At 38.8% G+C, this 21,301-nt stretch overlaps 1 protein-coding gene and 1 long non-coding RNA gene across 5 annotated transcripts in view; both read left to right on the top strand.

The window, feature by feature from the left end:
• Gbp6 (guanylate binding protein family member 6) overlaps positions 1 to 18,272 on the top strand; it is an 18,608-nt gene extending 336 nt beyond the window's left edge. For 2 of the 4 annotated variants that reach the window (XM_048814496.1, XM_015500908.2), the window contains 8 exons: positions 9,536 to 9,645; positions 9,821 to 10,017; positions 12,133 to 12,378; positions 13,064 to 13,344; positions 14,141 to 14,353; positions 15,597 to 15,699; positions 16,045 to 16,238; positions 17,571 to 18,272. In XM_048814496.1, the coding sequence (XP_048670453.1) occupies positions 9,536 to 9,645; positions 9,821 to 10,017; positions 12,133 to 12,378; positions 13,064 to 13,344; positions 14,141 to 14,353; positions 15,597 to 15,699; positions 16,045 to 16,238; positions 17,571 to 17,795 (1,569 nt within the window). In that variant the 3' untranslated portion in view covers positions 17,796 to 18,272. Of the gene's footprint in view, positions 1 to 3,634; positions 3,849 to 4,635; positions 4,764 to 9,535; positions 9,646 to 9,820; positions 10,018 to 12,132; positions 12,379 to 13,063; positions 13,345 to 14,140; positions 14,354 to 15,596; positions 15,700 to 16,044; positions 16,239 to 17,570 lie in introns of all 4 variants that reach the window. The other 2 variants (XM_015500907.2, XM_048814494.1) reach the window with 2 other exon arrangements.
• A 1,158-nt stretch (positions 18,273 to 19,430) lies between these two features.
• Positions 19,431 to 21,113, top strand: LOC125620129. The gene is made up of 2 exons (XR_007351707.1): positions 19,431 to 19,721; positions 19,775 to 21,113. It is a non-coding gene; the product is annotated as an uncharacterized LOC125620129 (long non-coding RNA).
• Positions 21,114 to 21,301: the final 188 nt, after the last annotated feature.

Here is a 21,301-nt window from a genome sequence, read left to right on the forward strand (position 1 = left end):
CCCTCGCCCCCCCCCTCCTCCTTCCCCTCCTCCTCCTCCCAACTCCCCCTCCTTCTTCCTCTTCTTCTTTTTACATGCCACTTAGTCTTACTTTTGACTTGATTTCCAGTTCAAAGTGGCAATTGGAGGATGGCCAGGAAGGGAGGGTAGCCCATTATTGAGCCTGCAGGGGTCTTTCCCTGGCTTTAGTTCTGGGGAAGCTCAGCTTCTCCCTTTGACCAATGACAGCTTCGAGGTAACAGCCAGACACACAGAAGCCATTGGTCCCTGAATTCCCTGCATCTTCAACTCAAGGCAGAAGCTAGGGGAGTGGAAAGAGCCCTGGATGGGAGCCCATCTGCCATCTGCTGACCTCTTTCAGTTCCCTTCCCAGTTCTGGAATATGCAGAAGGAGAGGCTCCCTGCCTAGGAACTTAAGGCAACTATAATCCAGAGACTTCTCTTTTTATCTTTCTGGTAGTCACACTTAAGATATCTTTAGAATGAGAACTATTCCCATGTAGAAACAAATTTATTTACTGTAGTGCTGATCTTTGTTGTTCAAAGTAACTGTATAGGCAAGATGCTGTGTGTGTGTGTGTGTGTGTGTGTGTGTGTGTGAGTGTGATGTTTGTTTCTCACAGGGACATCAGAGTCACCTGTAGCACTTGAAAAATCTACATTTTAATAATCCCTTAGGGTGATTCTTATGTACACTGAAGTTTGAAACCATTCCTCAATAGGATCAAAAGAATAATCATTAATTTGAATTTAAAATGCTCAGCAGTTCATTCATAGCTAACCAGAGATATTTCTAAAGTTGTCTGCAGTAACAGCCATATCATGCTAGACCTGTGACTGCAGAGAGGGGGCCCTCCCAATTCGAAGAATTATGACAATTCCAGGAATCACAACATTGATGTTCTTCATGTTGAAGAACCAGATAAGAGGAACAGCATGTTTGAACTTGATTAATGTTCTGTTCCTGTGAAAAATTAACAGTGTGCAGATTTTGTTGAGACATATGATCTAATGGACCGATTTGCTTAGTATGGTTATTATAACTTAATTTCCATTAATTCAAGAAACATTTACTGAATTCTGCATTGGATGTATGCTATTCTAAGATATAAACTTCTGCTGTTTCACTTAGTTGTCGGAACACCCTTCAGGTTGGACCTATAGTTTTACTCATATTAACTCTGTAATTACCCAACTTAGGCTTTGCTAGAGGAAACCCCTGATTTAAGTGAATTCATGTGAATCTTAGAGCTATTTTTAAAAATTAGTTCATTTCAGTTATACATAATATTGAAGTTCTTTTTTAAAAAAATATTTATTTTTTGGTTGTAGGTGGACACAATACCTTTATTTTATTTTTATGCGATGCTGAGGATTGAATCCAATGCCTCAGGCATGCTAGGCAAGCACTCTACCACTGAGCCACAACCCTAGCCCTGGAGTTCTTTTTGACATAATTATACAAGCATGGAATAAACTTTGCTCCAATTCAGTTCCCATATTTATCCTTTGCCTCTCCTTCTCCCCACCCTCTTCTCTTTACCCTACTGATCTTTCTTCTATTTATTTATGGGTTTAAAAAAACAGTGCTTTATGGATATATATATATATATATATATATATATATATATGAAAGAATATATATAATAAAATTATATTAATATTTAATATATAAATTGTATAATATACAATAAAGATACAAAATTATTTACATATAAATAATTTATATTCATAAATTTATATGCATAAATTATTTAAACATATAAAGGTAAAATTCACTGTGGTATATTCATATATATACATAGGAAAGTATGGTCAGATTAATTTCACTGTTCCTCCCTTTTCCTATTCCTCCTCCTTCTCCCTCAATCTCTTTCTTTTACTTCACTGAACTCTTCAATTTTCATGGTATTCCCCTATCTCTTTTTCTTTTATTTTCCCTTATTTTCATCTAGTTTCTGCATATGAGAGAAAACATTCAATCTTTGACCTTCTAGGGCTGGTTAATATGACTGACTTATGTGATATTCTCCAGTTCCATCCATTTACCAGTAAATGCTATAAACTCATTCTTGTTTATGCTGGGATTATAGGCCTGAGCTACCACACCTGGCTCTATATTGTGGTTTGATTTGCATTTCCTTAATATTAAAGCAAGATTAAAGTGGAGATTTGGCCTGAAAAATTTCTGAGCAAACAAAGCCAACTAGATGTTAAAAATAATATTATCCTTGTGAAAGCTTCAAATCTAAACAAAACAAACTTGGGTCATTTGGGTAAATGCTTATGTAAAATGGAATGAAAACCTAACCTCAGTTACTCATAAGTAGCCAATTAACATATGATTATGTGACTAATACTTGTTACATGTTAACCCATAAAAGGCAAATTTGTAACTACCACTAATCAGTTATTCCTCATGCTTCTACATTTTTCTAATAAATACTTGATTCTGAGGCTTTGTTATCAGAACACAAACACTAAAACAAACAGTCTTCAATCTGGATATTTCCCCAAACACAAACTGATCTTATTCAAATGAACTCTAAAATTTTATTATATCTCCAAATTTCCTTTTACACTAGTTATTAGTGGAGTTGAGCCTGTCTCAATGTGCTTATGGTCACTTGCGTATCTTCTTTGGAGAAATGTCTATTTCAGTCATTTGCTCACTTTTAAATTGGGTTTTCTGTTCTTGTTGATGAGCTGTAGGAGGTCTTCGTAGAGTCTGGAGATTAATCCTTAATCAGACAAATGATTTGCAAATATTTTTCACCCATTTTGTGTGAGTTTTCTTTTGCTCCATTGATAGCATCCTTTGTGTATAACAGTTTTCAATTTTAAAGAAGTATAGTTTATCTGTTTCTCATTTATTTCCTGTGCTTTGGTATCATATCCAAGAATTCATGGTTATCTGAAATCCAAGTTAGGAAAAAACAAACTAGAAAAGTAGGCCCCAGTCAGGTTAGCCTATTGCTAATAAGATCTGCTCCTTTCCCTCCAGTTCAAAGTGTGGGGAGGATTCAGGATCAGACCTTCAGAATAAGACTGTGATGTCCTGGGGAGTGGCTAGGGAAAGGGCAAGCAAAGACATAGAATTTCCTTCTATTTTGAATGTGGCTTTGCACACAGTTTCTTTGAATGGTTTTCAGAATTCTTATAAGATTATTTTAGCTTCTTTTTTTTTTTTTACATCTCCATGGAAGGAACAAGAGCTTAAAGCTTTCTAGTCTGCCATTCTGCTCAATTGTCTAGGTTTTTAATCCTGCCTCTGTGACATATTCACTCAGCATTTGTGAAGCTTATTTATCTCATTTGCAAAGTGGGCTGAATAATCTCTAACTTGCAGGTACATAAATTATTTATTACAGTTTTTAGCATATTTTAGACCCTCAGTAACATTACATGGGTTTTATTATTACTTGTAGAAAAATTTCAGAGAAGATAACACCTTATGTTTCATCAAAAACATTAGAGATTTGGGAGAATGATGAAGGCAACCTTGTGGAGTCTGCTCTTGTTCAGTTATGTGTAGTCCCAAACAAAGTACAGATGGCTCATCAGTCCCAAGTTGATGGGTGGTTGGATAACTCTGAGACAGAGAATGACTTTGTAATCTTATTTCTACTTGGAGGCTGTTCCAGGTTAGCAGGTTGCTATGGCATCTGGACCAAAAATGTCAGCCCCCATTTGTCTGGTGGAAAATAACAATGAGCAGCTGATGGTGAACCAGCAGGCTCTAAGAATTCTTGAGAAGATTTCTCAGCCAGTCATAGTGGTGGCCATTGTTGGACTGTACCGTACAGGAAAATCCTACTTGATGAACCGTCTGGCAGGACAGAACTGCGGTGAGTGGTGTCCTGGGCAGGGCCAGTTGCTTGTTTCCAACTGAATCTCAGCTTCTTAGTGATGATCCTCATTCAAGGGAGGACCCAACTTTTCTCAGTAAAGGAACTTTCTCATTCTAATTCTCATGGCCAAATTACTACTTTACTGTAATCTTTCCCCATATTCTTTTCTTTATTCTGATTAAGGAAAATCTCTCCTACTGGTGCTCACAGTTGTATCTTTTCTAACATCCACATCTTTTCTAACACTTCCATAAATGTTTCTTCTGTCTTATATAAAATATTTTTTCCCCTCTACGTAATATTTCATCAACATGTAAAAATCTTTGAATATCTGTCATCTTAAAAATCCTTCTTGGACTTCACTTCCTATTGCAACTACTCTTTTTCTGTTTTGCTTTTTCTTTCACTTGTTTTTCAATGCAAAAAATAGTATTCCAACTTCCCTTTTTCATTTTTTTTTGTTCTTAAATCTATCTTTAATCTGCAGATCTCTGGGCTTCACCATTTCTTTTAAATGCTTCCTACTAGTGACCTCCATTTTGTCTAGTTCATGAATGCCTCTTTGTCTTCATCTAGAACCCTCAAGTGGCATCATTCTCAGATTAATGACTGATCCTCTGCTCCTTAAAATAGATGACTTGCAAAGTAAGGCATTCTTGAGGAAGTAGAGATTCTACCATCTTGGCTGTTGGGGTACACACAATCCAAGATCCCAGGCTCTGTGGGTTCTAGGCTGCTTAGGAGTTCTGCTCTCAGCATATGTTGTTCTCCCCTTCCCTTGCAGGCTTTCCTTTGGGCTCCACAGTGCAATCTGAAACCAAGGGCATCTGGATGTGGTGTGTGCCCCACCCCATCAAGCCAAATCACACCCTGGTTCTTCTGGACACTGAGGGCCTGGGCGATGTGGAAAAGGTGAGGGAGGGAGTCTCAGATCCCTTGTATGCTGAATTTTCTCCTTATGGCTTTATGACCCTTTACAATTTAACTGCTTTGATCTACCACCTGGAAACAGACCTATAGTGAATAAGGCAAACTGGTAGTCTAAATCTTACCTCCAGCTCAGATAAGATAGAGGTATGGTGAATAGAATGTTTTATTTCTTGATGGTTAGCAATACCACCCTTTATCATTGAGGAGTTCTGCTTCCTCAAATGTGGAAGTTTTTGAACATTATAGAAGCAGCAAGTATGGGAAGCAATTTTATTTTAAAAAATAGTAACACAGACTTCTCCTAGGAGAAGGGGGCCATAGCTGGTATCCTGGTATCCCAAGAAGTGACAGCATCTTGCCCCTTTTATACATTTTAGATTTTCTTTGTTCTCATGACCTCTTCCCCCTTATCTCTCTCCTTCCTGCCCAAGAGATCTAGGTGGAATGGTAAAAAAGGTGAGAAGCAGGTGGGTTGGAACGGCCAAGGTGGAGTGATCTGGGCAGGAAGGGAATGGGCAGCCTGGGAGGCATTAATTAGCAGTTTCCTGTCTGCTCACTGGAAGCTTCCTTAACAACCTTTTGGGAGGGGCAGTACAGGCAGGTGATCTTGGTGCTCAAAGGGCTCTGGAGGCATTAACATTCCAATCTCCAGGGGCAGTCTCTAACTTCCTGGACCCAAATTGGCCTCCATTTTCTCAATCTGACCAAACCACCTATCTACACTAACTGCCTATCTTTAATTTTGCTTCAGTAGGGTGAATGCTTTGATTCAATATAATAAAAAAATTATTGAGTAGCTAAGTTCTAGCCTTCTGGGCTCAGTAGATTGGCATTACTGACCAAGTAAAGGCTCTGTCCTCAAAAAATTGCCTGCAGCCCCATTGAGGAGACCACACCTATGCTTCAGGTTAAATACAAGGCCTGGGAAAGAAGCAGGTTGGAGAGAGGAAGGTCCCATGCTGCAGTGTAGTGCCTGACCCCTGTCAGTTCCATGGGGACATCTGTGGCTGGGTTGGCCCTTTGGAAGGATCCTGTGTTGAGACAAGGAAGTTGGGTCTTGATCCCTGGTGCTGATCAGTCCTTGGAGGTCTGGAAGCCTTTCTCATTGAGTGCTGACCTCTGAGGGCTGCCATCCATTAGCACTTCCAATAGCTTGACAACTGATGCACATAGCACATCCCAACTTGATAAAATAGTTAAGTATAAGGGGAGCTTGATAGAAGGGTGAAGAGGTATCAGCCTCATCCCTGTGGATGAGGAAAGCCTCCTGATCTACCTTTCAAACTACAAACATTCTGGAAGTCTTTGAGAAATCTATGACTGCTGGTTCTATCAAAGCATATTTTTGACTTATAATACACATTTTAAGATGGATTTTTGATATTGTAGCTTTCTAACAATAGGTAAACTGAGTGATCTGTTTTTTTTGACACAATACATTTATTTTATTTATTTTTATGTAGTGCTGAGGATCAGACCCAGTGCCTCACACATGTTAGGCAAGCACTCTACCACTGAGCTACAGTCCCAGCCTGTGATCTGTCCTTTATTTTGAGACTTATTTGAGAAAAGCGTCTAAATTTCTATGCTCTCTTTTTTTGCATAAGGATTTAGATATTCTGTGCTTACTTTTTGTCAACTTCTTTGAAATATAATTAACAAATAAAATTGTATGCATTTAAGGTGCACAAGTTGATGTTTTGATTTACTTTGTGAAATGATCGGTACAAACAAATTCATACATGTATTAATTTTTAGTTTTCTTTTTGCTTTTATAGTGAGAACACTTAAGAGAACTTCTTAGCAAAATTCAAGTATACAATACAGTGTTAACTAGAGTCACCATGCTATACCTTAGAACTCTAGAAATTATTTATTTTGTATAACTGAAACTCTGTACTTTTTGACCAGTATCTCCCTGTTTCTCCCATTCCCCAGATCCCAGAACACATCATCCCATTTTCTGCTGCTATGGGTTTGACTATTGGACCACTTTACATCCCATACCTGAATGAGATAATGTAGTATTTTTCTTTTTGTACCTGGCGTACTTCACTTAGCATATTGCCCTCAATTTTCATTCATGTTTTGCAAATGGCACAATTTCCTTTGTTCTTTTAGGTTTGAGTACTCATACTCCACACTTTCTTTACCCATTTATTCCTTGGTAAACATCTATATCTAGGCTGTTGTGAAATAATGCTGTAATAAATATGGAAGGGCAGGTATCTCTCTGAGATACTGATATTACTTCCTTTGGCTCTCGAGAAGTGATATTGCTGGATCATATGGTACTTCTATTTTTTGAGGAATTTCCAGAATGTTTTCCATAACGGCTATACCAATTTACATTCCAATCAACGGCATACAAGTGTTTTTTTTTCTATATCCTCATCAACACATGTCATCTTTTGTCTTTTTGTTCATAGCCATCCTAATTGTTGTGATAGCTAATTGTGATTTTGACTTTCATTTCCCTGATAATTAGTGATGTTGAATTTCTTTTCATGAACCCATTGGCAATTTGTATATTAACTTTTTGCTCATATTTTGGGGGTTGCTTGATTTACTGTTGAGTTATATGAATTTCTTATATACTTTGAATATTAACCCCTTATCAGATATGGTTTGCTAATATTTTTATTCCATTCTGTAGTTTCCTTTTTACCTGGCTGATTGTTTTTCTTGCTTGCAAGAAGGTTTTTAGTTGGATGCTCTCCCACTTGTCTAATTTTGCTTTTGTTGTCTGTACTTTTGGTGTCATTTCCACAAAAACCAAGGCTAAACCAATGTTAAAAAGCTTTTGCCTGTTTTCTTCTTGAAATTTCAGGACACATGGTCATTTTTTTCCTACTGTCTAACTGAAATTTTGTGTTTTGTTTCTCTATGACCCTTTCCCTGCCTTTGAACCACCCTTTCAACAACCATTCCACTCTCTACTTGTATGGATGCAACTTCTCTAAGTTCCACACAAGTGCGGTTAGGTGGTATTTGCCTGTTTGTGCCTCTCTTCATTTCACTTTCGCTTAAAGTCCTGCAGGTTCATGTATGTTGTTGCAAATGACAAGATTTCCTCGCTTTTATGGATGTGTGGTATTCTGGTGTGTGCATTTCCCACATTTTCTGTATCCATTTATCCATTGATGAACACTTGGTTTGATTCCATGCCTCAACTTCATTTCCTTTGGATATACACACAGTAGTACATCCACTTTCAGTGCTTACATGCAAGTCTCAAATCTATTTTGAGTTCAATTTTAATCACTCTTCTGGCTATGGATATCCAATTCTTCTGACATCACTTGTTAACAAAGCCATTCTGTCCCTATTGTGTGTTCTTGGCACTGTTGTCCAAGCTGAGTTGACTATTAAAGCATGGATTTATTTCTGGGTGTTCTTCAGTTACATGGGTCTAGATGCCTGCTTTTACAACATTACCATACTGATCTGATCACTGTAGCTTTGTAACATTTTAAATCAGGAAGTGTGATACCTTAACCTTTGTTCTTCTTGCTCAAGATTGGTTTGGTTATTCAGTATCCTTTGTGGTCCTGTATAGATTTTAGAATTTCTCTTTTTGTTTACTTAAAAATGTCATTGTCATAGAGAGTTGAAAGCCATCTATCAAACAATGGTATGTGCTTATGTAAATGGATTTTCATTTGCCACAAGTCCTAGTTCTAAAAACATTGAATACTTTTTAATATTAGAGTTTTGGGGAAATAAGGAAATGAATTTAAGGGTGGGGAGCCACCCTTAAATTGCTATATAGAATATTATAGGCCTGAATCTGTTATTACCTTGCTCTCTAGGAACAAGCTTTATATACTCTTTATATTAGAAGTAATTTCTAGATTTAATTTAGACAAATACTACAATTTATAGAAACAAATTAGCCTGACCTTTCATGTCCTTCATCAACCTGTGTCAGCGCTCATGATCCAGCATTGTTTCCTGCTCTTACTTGCTTCTCAGTCAAACAAAATAACTATTTTCACTGCAAAGACTCCTACAATCTCTAGTTTTGTTTCTGTGGATCTTTCTACTTGTAGGATCGTCTTTATTTGTTCTGTCAACCTTCTGCCAACTCTTTAATGGTCAGCTCATGATCTCTAGGAAGGCTTCATACATGTTTTTCTCCAACTTTCTTGATTGTTCTTTCTTGATTGACATGTACTTCTTAATTTAATATAACAGCTATGGATTTCACTACTTATATAAATTACTAAGATCCAAATTTTTATAGATATTATTATCTGTGTTGTATTTATTATTGTGAATATCTTCATTGCTTTGAATTAGTCATCTCAAAGTAACTTGTTATTGTTAAATTTGTTTTTCTAAATCTAAGATCAGTGGGATCAGTAGCCATCTATGCCCAGCTATCCCTACTCTGATATTTATATGTTTTATATGGTCTATGGTCAATAAATATAGAGAGAATGAGGAAATGCTAACATCAATGATTGAATGAATATCCTATTGAGAACCCAATAGAGTACAAGTTTATGTATGTATATTATCTTATTTCATCTCATTGAGAAAAATAAAGCTATGTAAGATGAGAATCATCATATGAAGAAATTAAGATTCTAAGAAACCTTATAATTGTCAAAGCTATTATTTGTTCAGGTCTTTCTTCATTGCATATGAATTCCTATTAGTAAACCCATAAAGAAAGACTGACAGAATAAAGGTCTGAATGAATTTTTAAGATATAACTCCTAAGTTCCTTGCTGTAATGTGATTTCCAGGGTGACCCTAAGAATGACTCCTGGATCTTTGCCCTGGCCGTGCTTCTCAGCAGCACCTTTGTCTACAACAGCATGGGCACCATCAATCAGCAGGCCCTGGACCAGCTGCAGTATCCTTCCAGGAACTCAACCACCTTGTCATTGAGTTTAGGGGAATGAATATTGAGTCATTATCTTTTGTAGTTTCTGGTGAAGCAGTGAGCACCTATGGCAAAAGAGGCCGTTTATTAGAACTTTTTAATAGGGAAACACGGAAATGATGTTTTTTCCTCAGCCAAGACCTAGTTATGTGACAGAGCTGACAGAATTAATCAGGGCAAAGTCCTCCTCAGAGCCTGATGAAATAGAAGATTGCACAGAGTTTGTGAGTTTCTTTCCAGACTTTGTCTGGACTGTCCGGGATTTCACCCTGGAGCTGAAGTTTAATGGTGAGGACATCACAGAAGACCAGTACTTGGAGAATGCCTTGAAGCTGATTAAAGGTACCAGAGTGTGGCTCAGGAGTGGGTGGGATCACTGAAAACTGCCCATCATTTCTTGGGTTCCATTAGTATTTGAGACTGAACTGAGGTCTGCAGCAATGGTGAGTGGAGTATAGGTTGAAGAGCTCCAGGAACTAATGTTTACTTAAGAAATATAAGGCCTAAAATACAATGAAATTATTCAAAACCAAATTCTTTTAAACAATTTTTACTTTAGTTTCCTGATTACAATGGAGGCTAAAACTTTCTAGTGACCAGACACTTGTGTACCCTCTTTGGCATCTGCTTTCTTCTGTTTAGGAGAACAAATGGCCTCAAAATTGTTAGACATGAAATTATAATCAAATACATGAAAAAATATGTATTTCACAGAGATAATTCTTATAATTTTAAAATACTAGTGTATTTATTTCATTCATATGAATACCTTTGTGATCCAGGTGTGGCATCTGTAATTCTTGGCACTTGGACCAGAAAGAAGACACACAAATAGTGATAATGGAGCAATATCAGAAATAACATTAGGAATACTGAGAACAATACCGTAATTCATTAAGGAAAACTACTTCCGTGCTAAAAAGAATTCATTTTTTTAAAAGCCAAATAAACAGAAAAAATGAAATAGTTGTTACCAGGGGTGGGGAGGAAATGGGAAATGTAGGTCAAACATTAAAGTACAGAGCAGCAGAATCTCAAGTTCAAGCTTAATGAGACCTGTCTCAAAATAAAAAAATAAAAAAGGCTGTGGATATAGCTCAGTGGTAGTGGCCCCTGCCTAGAGCAGCAGGATCTCAAGTTTGAGGCCAATTTGGGCAACTTAGCAAGATCCTATCTTAAAATGAAAACTAAAAAGGTTTGGGTATGTAACTCCCTGGAACGGCCCTGAGTTCACTTGCCAGTACTCCCTTTCCACTCTCATACCTTTGTGTTCTAAATAGGCCTGAAGAAGCATGTATCTTTTCTATTTATTCCTTTCCAATATTTATTATGATTATAAGAACATTCATTTTACTTGTATATGGTGGCTTTCTCTTAATTCCAACACATTTACTCATGGTATTATTTTAAAAAATTATATTAATTGGTTTACATATTGCTTATATGTAAATTATTTACATGGGTGCATACCTAAAAAAATCTTGTGAGAATACCAATTCTGATTTATTCTTTTGTGCTTTCATTTTTCTCTGTATGGTTTCTCAAAACATTAATTGAAAAATTGGTAGGCAGAAAAGCAAATAGTCAAATCAAATATACACCTCTGTCTCAAATTTTAAAAATCACATTTTGTTTACTTTTGGTCTTTGGAAATGTTTGCTACAAATAGCTAACATTGTGTGAAAGTTATTTTAAAAAAACAAACTACATTGTTATATTACATCCCAATATTATGGGATATATACAGATAGTAAGGTGATTAGTAAAGTAAAGCTGATAATCCATCTATCATCTCACATAGTTAGTTGATTTGATTTAATAACAATCCCAAATATAGTAGTTTTGTTACCCATAGTCCTCATGTTGTACATTAGATCCCTAAACTTCTGCTTCCTACATATCTGTTACTTTAATGTTTGACCTACATTTCCCATTTCCTCCCCACCCCTGGTAACAACTATTTCATTCTTTCTGTTTATTTGGCTTTTAAAAAAATGAATTCTTTTTAGCATGGAAGTAGTTTTCCTTAATGAATTATGGTATCGTTCTCAGTATTCCTAATGTTATTTCTGATATTGCTCCATTATCACTATTTGTGTGTCTTCTTTCTGGTCCCACAGCTCAATTTTTGCAAGGGATTGAGTGGACCAGAGATTTATGTTTAACCTTTCATTCATTCAGTGAACATATAATAAATAACAACTCTATATACTGGTACCATGTTCAGATCTGGGGATATCAGTCTAGATATTTTTTTTCTGCTAGGATCTAAATCTCTTGTCAGAGTTACATCATTGGCACAAGTTTGGTGTGCAAAGAAGTATTGAATGTTAATGTTAAAACAGTTCTTTAACAGTATATATTAACTGCAAAGATACAACAACCCCTGTCAAAAAATCTTTAGTTCCCAGTCCTAAGACAATTTCTACTGTATTCTCTGTTTTTTACATCCCTCAGGGAATGGCTCCAGAGTTGCAATGTTCAATCAGCCCAGGGAATGCATCAGGAATTTCTTTCCGAAACGGAAGTGTTTTGTCTTTGACCGGCCAACAAATAACAAAGAACACCTAGCCCATATTGAGAGCATCTCAGAAGACCAACTGGATCCTAAATTCCAGGAACAAACAAATAGTTTCAGTTCTTACATCTTTACCCAGGCAAAGATCAAGACACTCAGAGAGGGGATTGTGGTTACTGGCAATCGTGAGTCTTTTCATATTTCTGTGTTGACTAATACATGTTGAATATACTATATAATGTGTTTCCATTAGTTTTGTTTGATAATTGGAGAAATACGCACAATTTTAAATCAGGTTACTTTTAGGGTTTACAGACCTTCTGTAAAATTGTGCACTTTGTTACTGGTGTCTTGGCTTCCACATATCTGAAAAATCCTCCATTGATAATAAAAATCACTAATAGTGTATAAAAACAGATAGATACTATTTTTTAGGGGAATTCTTATATGTTAAGTGTTGTTTGTAAGGAGAATGTGATGTGTATTTTGGAAACTTATAGTAGCTCATATATAAATGCTGGCCTGTAAACACCTAAAAATCCTTTCAAAGTTTTGGCAATAAATATAATCTGATATACCTTTCCTCATTGGTCAACCTATGTAATGTGTTTTCCTTTGACTTTTAATTGAGACGTTGTGTTTTCATATACACTTAATATATTACAGGGAGGTGGATAGTTAACATTTTAAATACTGTGGCCTAGAGAACCGTAAAACTGAGATCAATAGTAACACCAGAGTGATGATAGTAGAAAGAGGTAGGCAAGTGTGTTTTTATGTGTATGAGGTTTTAGAAATATTGTCTTAGAATCTTGGATCTTATTGAGTTATAGATTCCAATTTATCCCCTAAAATTTCTGGCTTCCTCAGGCCTGGGGACTCTGGTGGTGACCTATGTAGACACCATCGCTAGTGGATCAGTGCCTTGTTTGGAGAATGCGGTGACCACTCTGGCCCAGCGTGAGAATTCAGCAGCTGTGCAGAAGGCAGCCAACCACTACAGTGAGCAGATGGCCCAGCGGGTGCAGTTCCCCACAGACACACTCCAGGAGCTGCTGGAGGTGCACGCAGCCTGTGAGAAGGAAGCCATCACAGTCTTCATGGAGCACTCCTTCAAGGATGAAAATCAGGAGTTCCAAAAGGAACTGGCGGTAATTGTCTCAGTTATTACCTTTTCTGGTAGTTCCCTTGAAAATGAAGCCTACAGGTGCCTTTATGGACCTCAGGGTTCCTCTCTCTAATTCAAGGATAAAGCACTTTGGATTCTCATGAGGAATACAGTTCCCAAAGACCATATATCCCTCTTTGCCCCCTCCCCCAAACTTGGGGCACATTATCCAGAAATCTCTCAGATGACTGAAGGAAAACCAGAATAGATATCTTCCATAACAATCTGATGACTGAAGTCAAGTCTGTATCAATATCAATAATGGCACAATTAACATTTCATATTCTGAATGCTTCTAATGAATACTGAAAAATCCTTCTATGGGTGACAAGCCAGCCTAGAACACCTGCAAGTCAACCCCATACTGTTTCTTCTTCTGTGCACACTCTCCTTTCCTTAGGAACCAAAGTTTCTTTCACCTCTTTCCACGTTGCTATTCATCTTATGTTATTCCTTGTTTCATTGCATCATTGAAGATCGAATAACAGCACTCCACAGCTGGCAAGACACCATGGAGCTTCTGGAATACAATCCCTTCATCACACAGATGAGCATTTTGAGGCCCAGGAAGTTTAAGAAATTTTCCTGTAGACTTGCAGAGGATCTTCAGGGATGTAATGAGTCAAGTTTTGTGATTTCTGATTCATCCCAAGTCTTATTCCACTTGAATGCTTTTCTCATCATCAATATAGTTAGATTGACCCTTCTATAAGGTTCTTTGGAGTTTTATCTTTTTCATTCCTATCTTCCAGTAACATGTGTCTATAATTCCATTGCAGAAAATAATAGAGGAGAAGAAGAACTATTTCTTGCTGAAGAATGAGGAGACTTCTGAAAAATACTGCCAGGCTGAACTGAATCGGCTTTCAAAGACCCTAATGGAAAGCATTTCTGCAGGAACTTTCTCTGTTCCTGGAGGCCACAAGCTCTACATGAAAGCAAGAGAAAATGTTGAACAGAACTATTTGCAAGTGCCCAGGAAAGGAGTCAAGGTGAGGAGTATGGGGACATGGGGTAGCTTAGAGAACAGTCAAGGGATCTCTTAAATCTACTTGTGAGTGATAAGAAAGCATGATACCTCTATCTCCCTCCGTCTTCCCCAGAGCTGGAGATGGAAACCCAGGGCTTTGTGCTATCTAGACAAGTGCTCTACCACTGAGCTACTCCCTGACCCCACTTAGTCTTTGAATGCTTCCTATTTATTATATTTACCTGAGAGTGGAAGTATTCATTTCCAAAGGTATTATGGATTTCAGAAATTCAGCAAAGACAGAAAGAACTTATGAATTTCTTCATCCACATTATTTGAAATGTGCCAAGTGCTGATGATTCCCAAGGTTCAGTCAGAACCTTTGCTCTCAGGGCTTATCAAGGTAAGAAAGAGTCAACTAAATGGACATATTGAGTGATATCACTTATTGATATCACTTATGAGCCAGGGACAACAGGCTACATAGGTGGTGGCAGGAAACACAATAATGGCACAATTAACATTTCATATTCTATTGACTATAGACATGGTGATATGCTTTTTCCCGAGAACTTTTAATTTAGTTTCCCAAACAACTCTATGTAATACCTCTCCTCATGTGAACATTTTATACATCTGAACTTAGAGGCCCAGACAGATTTAATAACTGGTCCAAAGTTATACCCAGCCAGTGGTGGGAGAAAGCAGCAGCATAGACCAGAGGCAGCATTTCACATTGGAAAACAAACACGTGAAAGCATTAGAGATTATAATTTGTACAATTTCACCTCATTTAGACTAGGTGGAGCCTAGAGCAAGTGGAGGGAAAAAGCATTGGGAGAAGGGGAGGAGGGGGCAGGAAGAGGAGATATGGAGGGTCTCAGGTCACACTGAGGAGCTTGGTCACTTAGAAGGGAATCACTGAAATTTTAACCATGAAGCCAAAATGATATGGACATGTGTGTTTTTTGTTTGTTTTATTTTATTCTATTTTTTGCTGAGGACTGGGGATTGAACCCAGGGGTGCCTAACGATCCTAAGTCACATCCCCAGCCCTTTTTATTTATTTTTACATTTTTGAGACAGGGTCTTGTGAAGTTGCTTAGGGCCTTGCTAAGTTTCTGAGGATGGCTTTGAACTTGCAACCCTCCTTCCTCATCCTCCCAAGTTGCTGGGATTTATAAGTGTGCACCACTGCCTCTGGCTGATATATTGTTTTTACAGAAGTGGTCTTCTAAGTTTTTTGCTTCTTCTTGGTTCCACAGGCAGGTGAGGTCTTCCAGAGGTTTCTGCAGTCACAGACAGCAACAGAGAAGTCTATCCTGCAGGCAGATAAAGCCCTCAGTGATAAGGAGAAGGCCATTGCAGGTACAGGGACACGACTCCACTCTCAGGTGGTGGTTGGATTCCTGTAAAGCCCTCTGACAGGTCTGACAGGAAGACCTTCTCCAAACTGTGAGCTTTCCCTTCTCTGTGGAATGCATGCTCTGCTGAATGTGTGAGGAGCAAGGGGGAGTAGAGGTCAGACCTCAACCTGATAGGCAGGACCTTTCCTATCAGTGTCTGAAACTTGCACTTGATGGTGTGGACTTGTGTGAATTCTGTGGTTTCCTGCCTTGCCCTGCCTTTCAGATTTGGTTTGGTCTCTGAGCTCAGGAAATTATAGTATAGTTGTTGTTTCTTTCTTCCTTCTCTAAAACTTTCCTGTGACAGAGGAGCGGGCCAAGAAGGAGGCAGCTGAGAGGGAAGAGGAGCTTTCAAGACAGAAACTACAGGAACAACAGCAACAGATGGAGGCTCAAGAGAGGAGTTTCAAGGAAAACGTGGAGCAACTGAAAAAGAAGCTGGAGGAGGAGAGAGAAGAGCTCCTGAAAAACCAGAACACCATGTTGGAGCACCAGCTGAAGGTGGGTGATGCCCTGCTCAGTAGTTCTGATGGTCCTGGGGCCCCAGAAGGAATAGTGCAAATTACACTCAGCTCACAGAAGGAAGATAATCACCATGTGTTGCTTGTGATTTATTGCAAGCCCTGAATTCTCTTGTAAAAAGATGTTTTTTTTAAATTGTATTCTATATTTAGACTCTGGAGAGTCATTTATAGTCCCTTAAATCTTTAGATTTTATACATGGTGTAAGTTGCTGTTTAAGGAGATTTTAAAATAATCTTATGACAGTGATATCTAGAGTGTGGGACATTCTATAGGGCAATTGTCTCAGTCTGAAACAAGTCAATGGATTAAAAAAAGGAAAGAAGGAGAAAGAGGAGGATAAGAAGGAAGAGAAGGAGAAGTCATGGCAGTTAGTAGTGAGGTGAACTTTTCTAGATTAAAAGATAGTTCAGACCTAATAACCAAATATATATAAACTTTTTTGGGACCCTGATTTGAACAAAACAACTTCCAGAATATTTGAAACAATCAAGAAAATTGGAAGCATTAGATAATGTGAGATAATTTTGATAAGTATGATAAAGCCCTTGTGTTTATATAAGACAAATATTAACATTGTTTAGAGATGCATATAAGGGGTGTAGTGGTAAAATGATTGACTGTTAAGGTTTTATTTTCAAGTATTTGGTAAATGAATAAAAGGAATAAACAAACAAAAAAAATCTCATGAGGGCCTGATTAAGCAGACAGATTTTAACCAGTTGTAGTCAAGATGGGAACAGCAACTGGTTAGCATTATCCAAGTCCCATGTTGTCTGGAGCCCTATTTCTACTCAAAGATCTTAAGGCAGATCTGCACCGACAGAAGTAGAAACCCAGGAAAGTGACAGCTTCTAAACTTGCTGCAGTTAAATCCAGATGTAAACAGCTGCACAGGGCATGAGAGGAAATCCCTCATTGTCCATTTGGAAATTATATGGTAATGGATTTCTGGATCAGATAATGTGTTCTCATCATTGCTATGTGATGGTGACCATGCCATCCCAGTGGGACTGAGAATCTGTTTATTCAGACCAATAGCATTTCTTGGCAAGAATATGAATTTGTTCTCACACCTTGGTTAGCACGCAGCCAATCTGTAATGGTGGGTGAATATTAGTAAAGTGGGAAATGTTACTTCCTGGTAGTGTCTAGGTCTAGCTCAGATGATAGTCTTTGTTGCTAAATTAACCTACAGTAATTGAGAAAAAATTTTAGGGAGAAAATAAGACATGTTGACAAAGTTTTTTAAACAAAGTATAACTCAAAATGATAAAATATTTACACCCCTTTCAATTCTATTTATTTTAGGTTCAAAAGGATTTGCTTGAGGAAGGATTCAAGAGGAAATCTGAGGAAATGAATGCAACAATTAATCAACTGAGAAATATGATTGATAATACAAAGGAGAGTAAAATTCCCTGGATTTTTCAAGTATTGGAATCATTTGGCAATGGTCTAAATGCATTATTTTCTCTTGGTAGTTCTGTTGGTAAACTTGGAAAAGGACTTTACTCACTGTTTAGAAAGAAGTAAGGAAAAATGTGGCTTGTGGTACATGCTTTGGCCTATTTTGGTGCTCAAGTTTTTCATTTTAATTCTGCAAAGTTTTAAACATAAAAAGTGCTTGCTAGAAGATATCAGTGCATGACCTGCCTTAGATGGAACAAATGCTTGGAAACATTTACAGATAATGCTAGTTTTAGTAAACTCACATTTGCAATAGTTTACATACATAAGAGGTTCTTTAATGCATTGATTTTAATCAGAAAAGTTCGGAAACTATGTAAATGTCATCTACATAAAATTGGTACTATAAATTTTCATATGTGTCAATACTGGAATAGCCAGGAAACAAAATGCCTTGGAACTACCCTAATACAAAGGATCTTGAAGATAAATTGTTACGTAAAAACAAAGTCCAAAATAGTATATATGGTTGACCACTATTAAAGGTGAAATTATCATATGCAAATATACATTGTACAAATAAAATGTCTTTTGAAGTTTTAATGAGAAACTAATATCATTGGCTCCTTTTGGGGAGAAATGATTGGAATCAGAGGTTCAAGGGACACATACCATTCATTACCTACTCCATCTTTGGAAGATCATAAAGAAAGCTTGTATCTCATTCATTTTGAAAAAAATTATAAATTATAGTGATAGTGATAATAATGAAAGTAGATTTGACCATTATATGATGAAATGTCTTATTATTTCTGCAAATAACATCAGCCAGCTCAACTTTTATTCCATCCAAGCCATCATCCTATAGGATGGTGCTGCCTGTGCTTAGGGAGGGTCTTCACTTCAGTTTGATATCCCACATGCCAAACATTCCTAGACACACCCTTATTGACACACCCAGAAGCCTTTTAATCTTTGAGGTCTCTTAATCCAATCAAGTTGACAATTCAAATTAAGCATTACAAATATTAAGTAAATAATTGGACTAAGAATAAAATCTAAAACTCCAGTACATATATGAACAAATCTGAGCAAAATTCTTAAAACAAGTTGATAATGTAATAAAATTATCTTACAGACATCATTTCTTCTGAATCATAGAAATCTATATGAAAAGCTAACAAAATGATGACTATAGTGATGATTATAGCCAGAAATTCGACACTGTCTTAAAGCTCACCTTTATGAGTTTGTGTTCTGATTTGTTTTACACATTCATAATTCAGAGAAAAAAAACTCATATTGAAAGGGTAAAGTTTCTAAGCTGCTTCTAAACTGCAAAGCCTGAGTTAAAATGTAAAAGACCGGGCATTGTAAAGTTTCTAAGCTGCAAGGCCTGAGTTAAAAAGTGAAGGACCAGGAATTGTTAAGTTCCTCTGCTACATCCAGAACCTGAAATTCCTGAGGCAGTTAAGACAACACCCTACTGGCCATTTAGTTGATTAATAGCCTAGGGCTCTGTGCAGCTTGTCACATAGGCATACAGGGCCCGAACCAATTAGTTTGAATGTAACCCCCTCCTTAGGAATGACCTATCACTGCAGCCTGCCCTGTTCCCACCAATGTATGTACTAATCAAGTCTAAGAATTGTTGTTTGACTTTCCCGTGGTGTATGGTGATTTGTTAAAGGAGACTGTGATGTATGTAAAGTCCCCGCCCTCCCCCCAAAAAAGTGTACTTAAGCATTGTTCAACCCTGGCTCTGGGCTCTGGGCTCTCTCTCCCTTCTCGAGTGGGCATGGAGCCCCAGCATGCTGGAATCTCAATAAACCCCCTCCTGCTTATTGCATAAAGTCAGTCTCTTGGTGGTCTCTTCCTCCGGTGTTAGCTGGGCCCTTACATTTGGTGCGTTGGCCGGGAAGTGAGCATCGCCGGACAAGGAGACCCCAACGGACTCCTTTAGGGGGTAAGTAAGGCGCCTCTTCTTCTTCTTCTTCCTCTTCTTCTCCTCCTTGTTTTTCCTTTGCGATCGCTCAGAGCTTCTTGGTTCAGGTTTGGTTTTTGGCTCAGTGGAGAGCATAAGTTCTCAGAGCTTTTTGGTTCAGGTTTGGTTTTTGGCTAGGTTTGGTTTGGGTTGGCAGTGTGGCTGCCAGTGGAGAGTGTAAGTTCTCCCTGACGGTGGTGGACAGATGTGTCCTGAAGCCACAGGCCACCCCCCAAGGGACGCCTTGGAGGACTCGGGGAGGGACGGAAGTGCCCTCAGTTGGTAGAGGGACAAAAGTGCCCTCGTTAGGTACTCTGCTGCCAACCCGTTTGGTTTTGCTGGCAATTCTTTTTCTCAGGTTGAATTCACTGTCTGTCTTTAATCTTTGCTTCTGAACTTGTGAAACGTTTACTGTGTGTCCATGTCACGTTTGTATTGTCTGTGTTTGAGTAACTCCCAGTATGGGACAAAGCCATTCCATGCCTCTGTCCCTGACCCTTGATCCCACTCAAGGGCCCAGAATCTTTCTTTTTCAGTGAAATGCCGGGTCTGGCAGACACTCTGTGCTTCAGAATGGCCCACCCTTGGAGTTGAATGGCCCCCAGGAGGGTCCCTCCACCTCCCTCTAATCCGCAAAGTCAGAGATATTGTCTTTCAGCCGGGCCGTGTGGCCATCTAGATCAACAGCCATGTGTTTTAACCTGGCAGGACCCCTGAAAATCTCTTCCTGCATGGGCGGGGTCCGCGCACCCCGCCCGGAGGATTCAACTCAGCGGTATGGCAGATCTTTCCCGCCCCAGTTCCTCCCGGCCCCTCCACCCTTCTGTCCTCTCCGCCCCTTCGCCACCTCCCCTCTCCGGAGGGGGGGGTGCTCTGTCGGAAGCGAGGGACAGGCGGGCGGGGTGGGGGTAAGGTCGGCGGGGGACTGCCCCGCCCCCTCCTCCCGGCGAGCGGGAAAGGCGGCTCAGGGGTACCGGCCCTCTCCCTCCCTCGTGGGGGTAGAAGGGACAGGGTCCCAAACCCCCCGAGTGTTACAGCCCCCCCCCGCCGCAGCGATCACCAAATCCCGGGGCCAAAGAAGCGAATGGGTTTTCCCGGAGTTGGGTTGCTTGGAAATGCAGCCCAAAGCGGGTGGTAAACTTTACTCCCCTTTGTTAAGTGAGATTAGGAAAGCAATGTTTTCTTTCCCTCCCATAGTCGGCTTGAGTGCAAATGGAGATGCCTGCTGGGGATTTAACAACTTTGACATCTCACTTTGACTTTTCTCAAAGCCCTGTCCTCATTATTAAATTGGTGTTAATTGGCTTTGGAGGATGGGAACCAAATTTTCAGTCACAAATTTTGACACCCCCGAGGGGACTTTTAAGGAGTCCCCACTCTGCTTTCTTGGGGAAGCCTAGCACTCGAAACAACTGCAAACAGAGGATAAACTTTTTGGGAGCTGACTGCTGAAAAGTTAAGAGATGTGGGAAATGTCTGGTGCCTGGGGTCAGACCAAACCGGAGGGACTAATCCTGTAAGTAAAAGGTGAGACTAAGGGACTCCCAGCAGCTGCCAGAGCCAGTTTGCTTTGGGGAACTCCCTCTCCCTTACCTGCACTTTAAGGATTACTCCACCTCTGTCTAAAAAAAAAAAAAAAAAAAAAAAA

The sequence above is a fragment of the Marmota marmota genome, unplaced genomic scaffold (assembly GCF_001458135.2).
Source record: "Marmota marmota marmota unplaced genomic scaffold, marMar, whole genome shotgun sequence".
NCBI classification, from domain to species: Eukaryota; Metazoa; Chordata; class Mammalia; order Rodentia; family Sciuridae; genus Marmota; species Marmota marmota.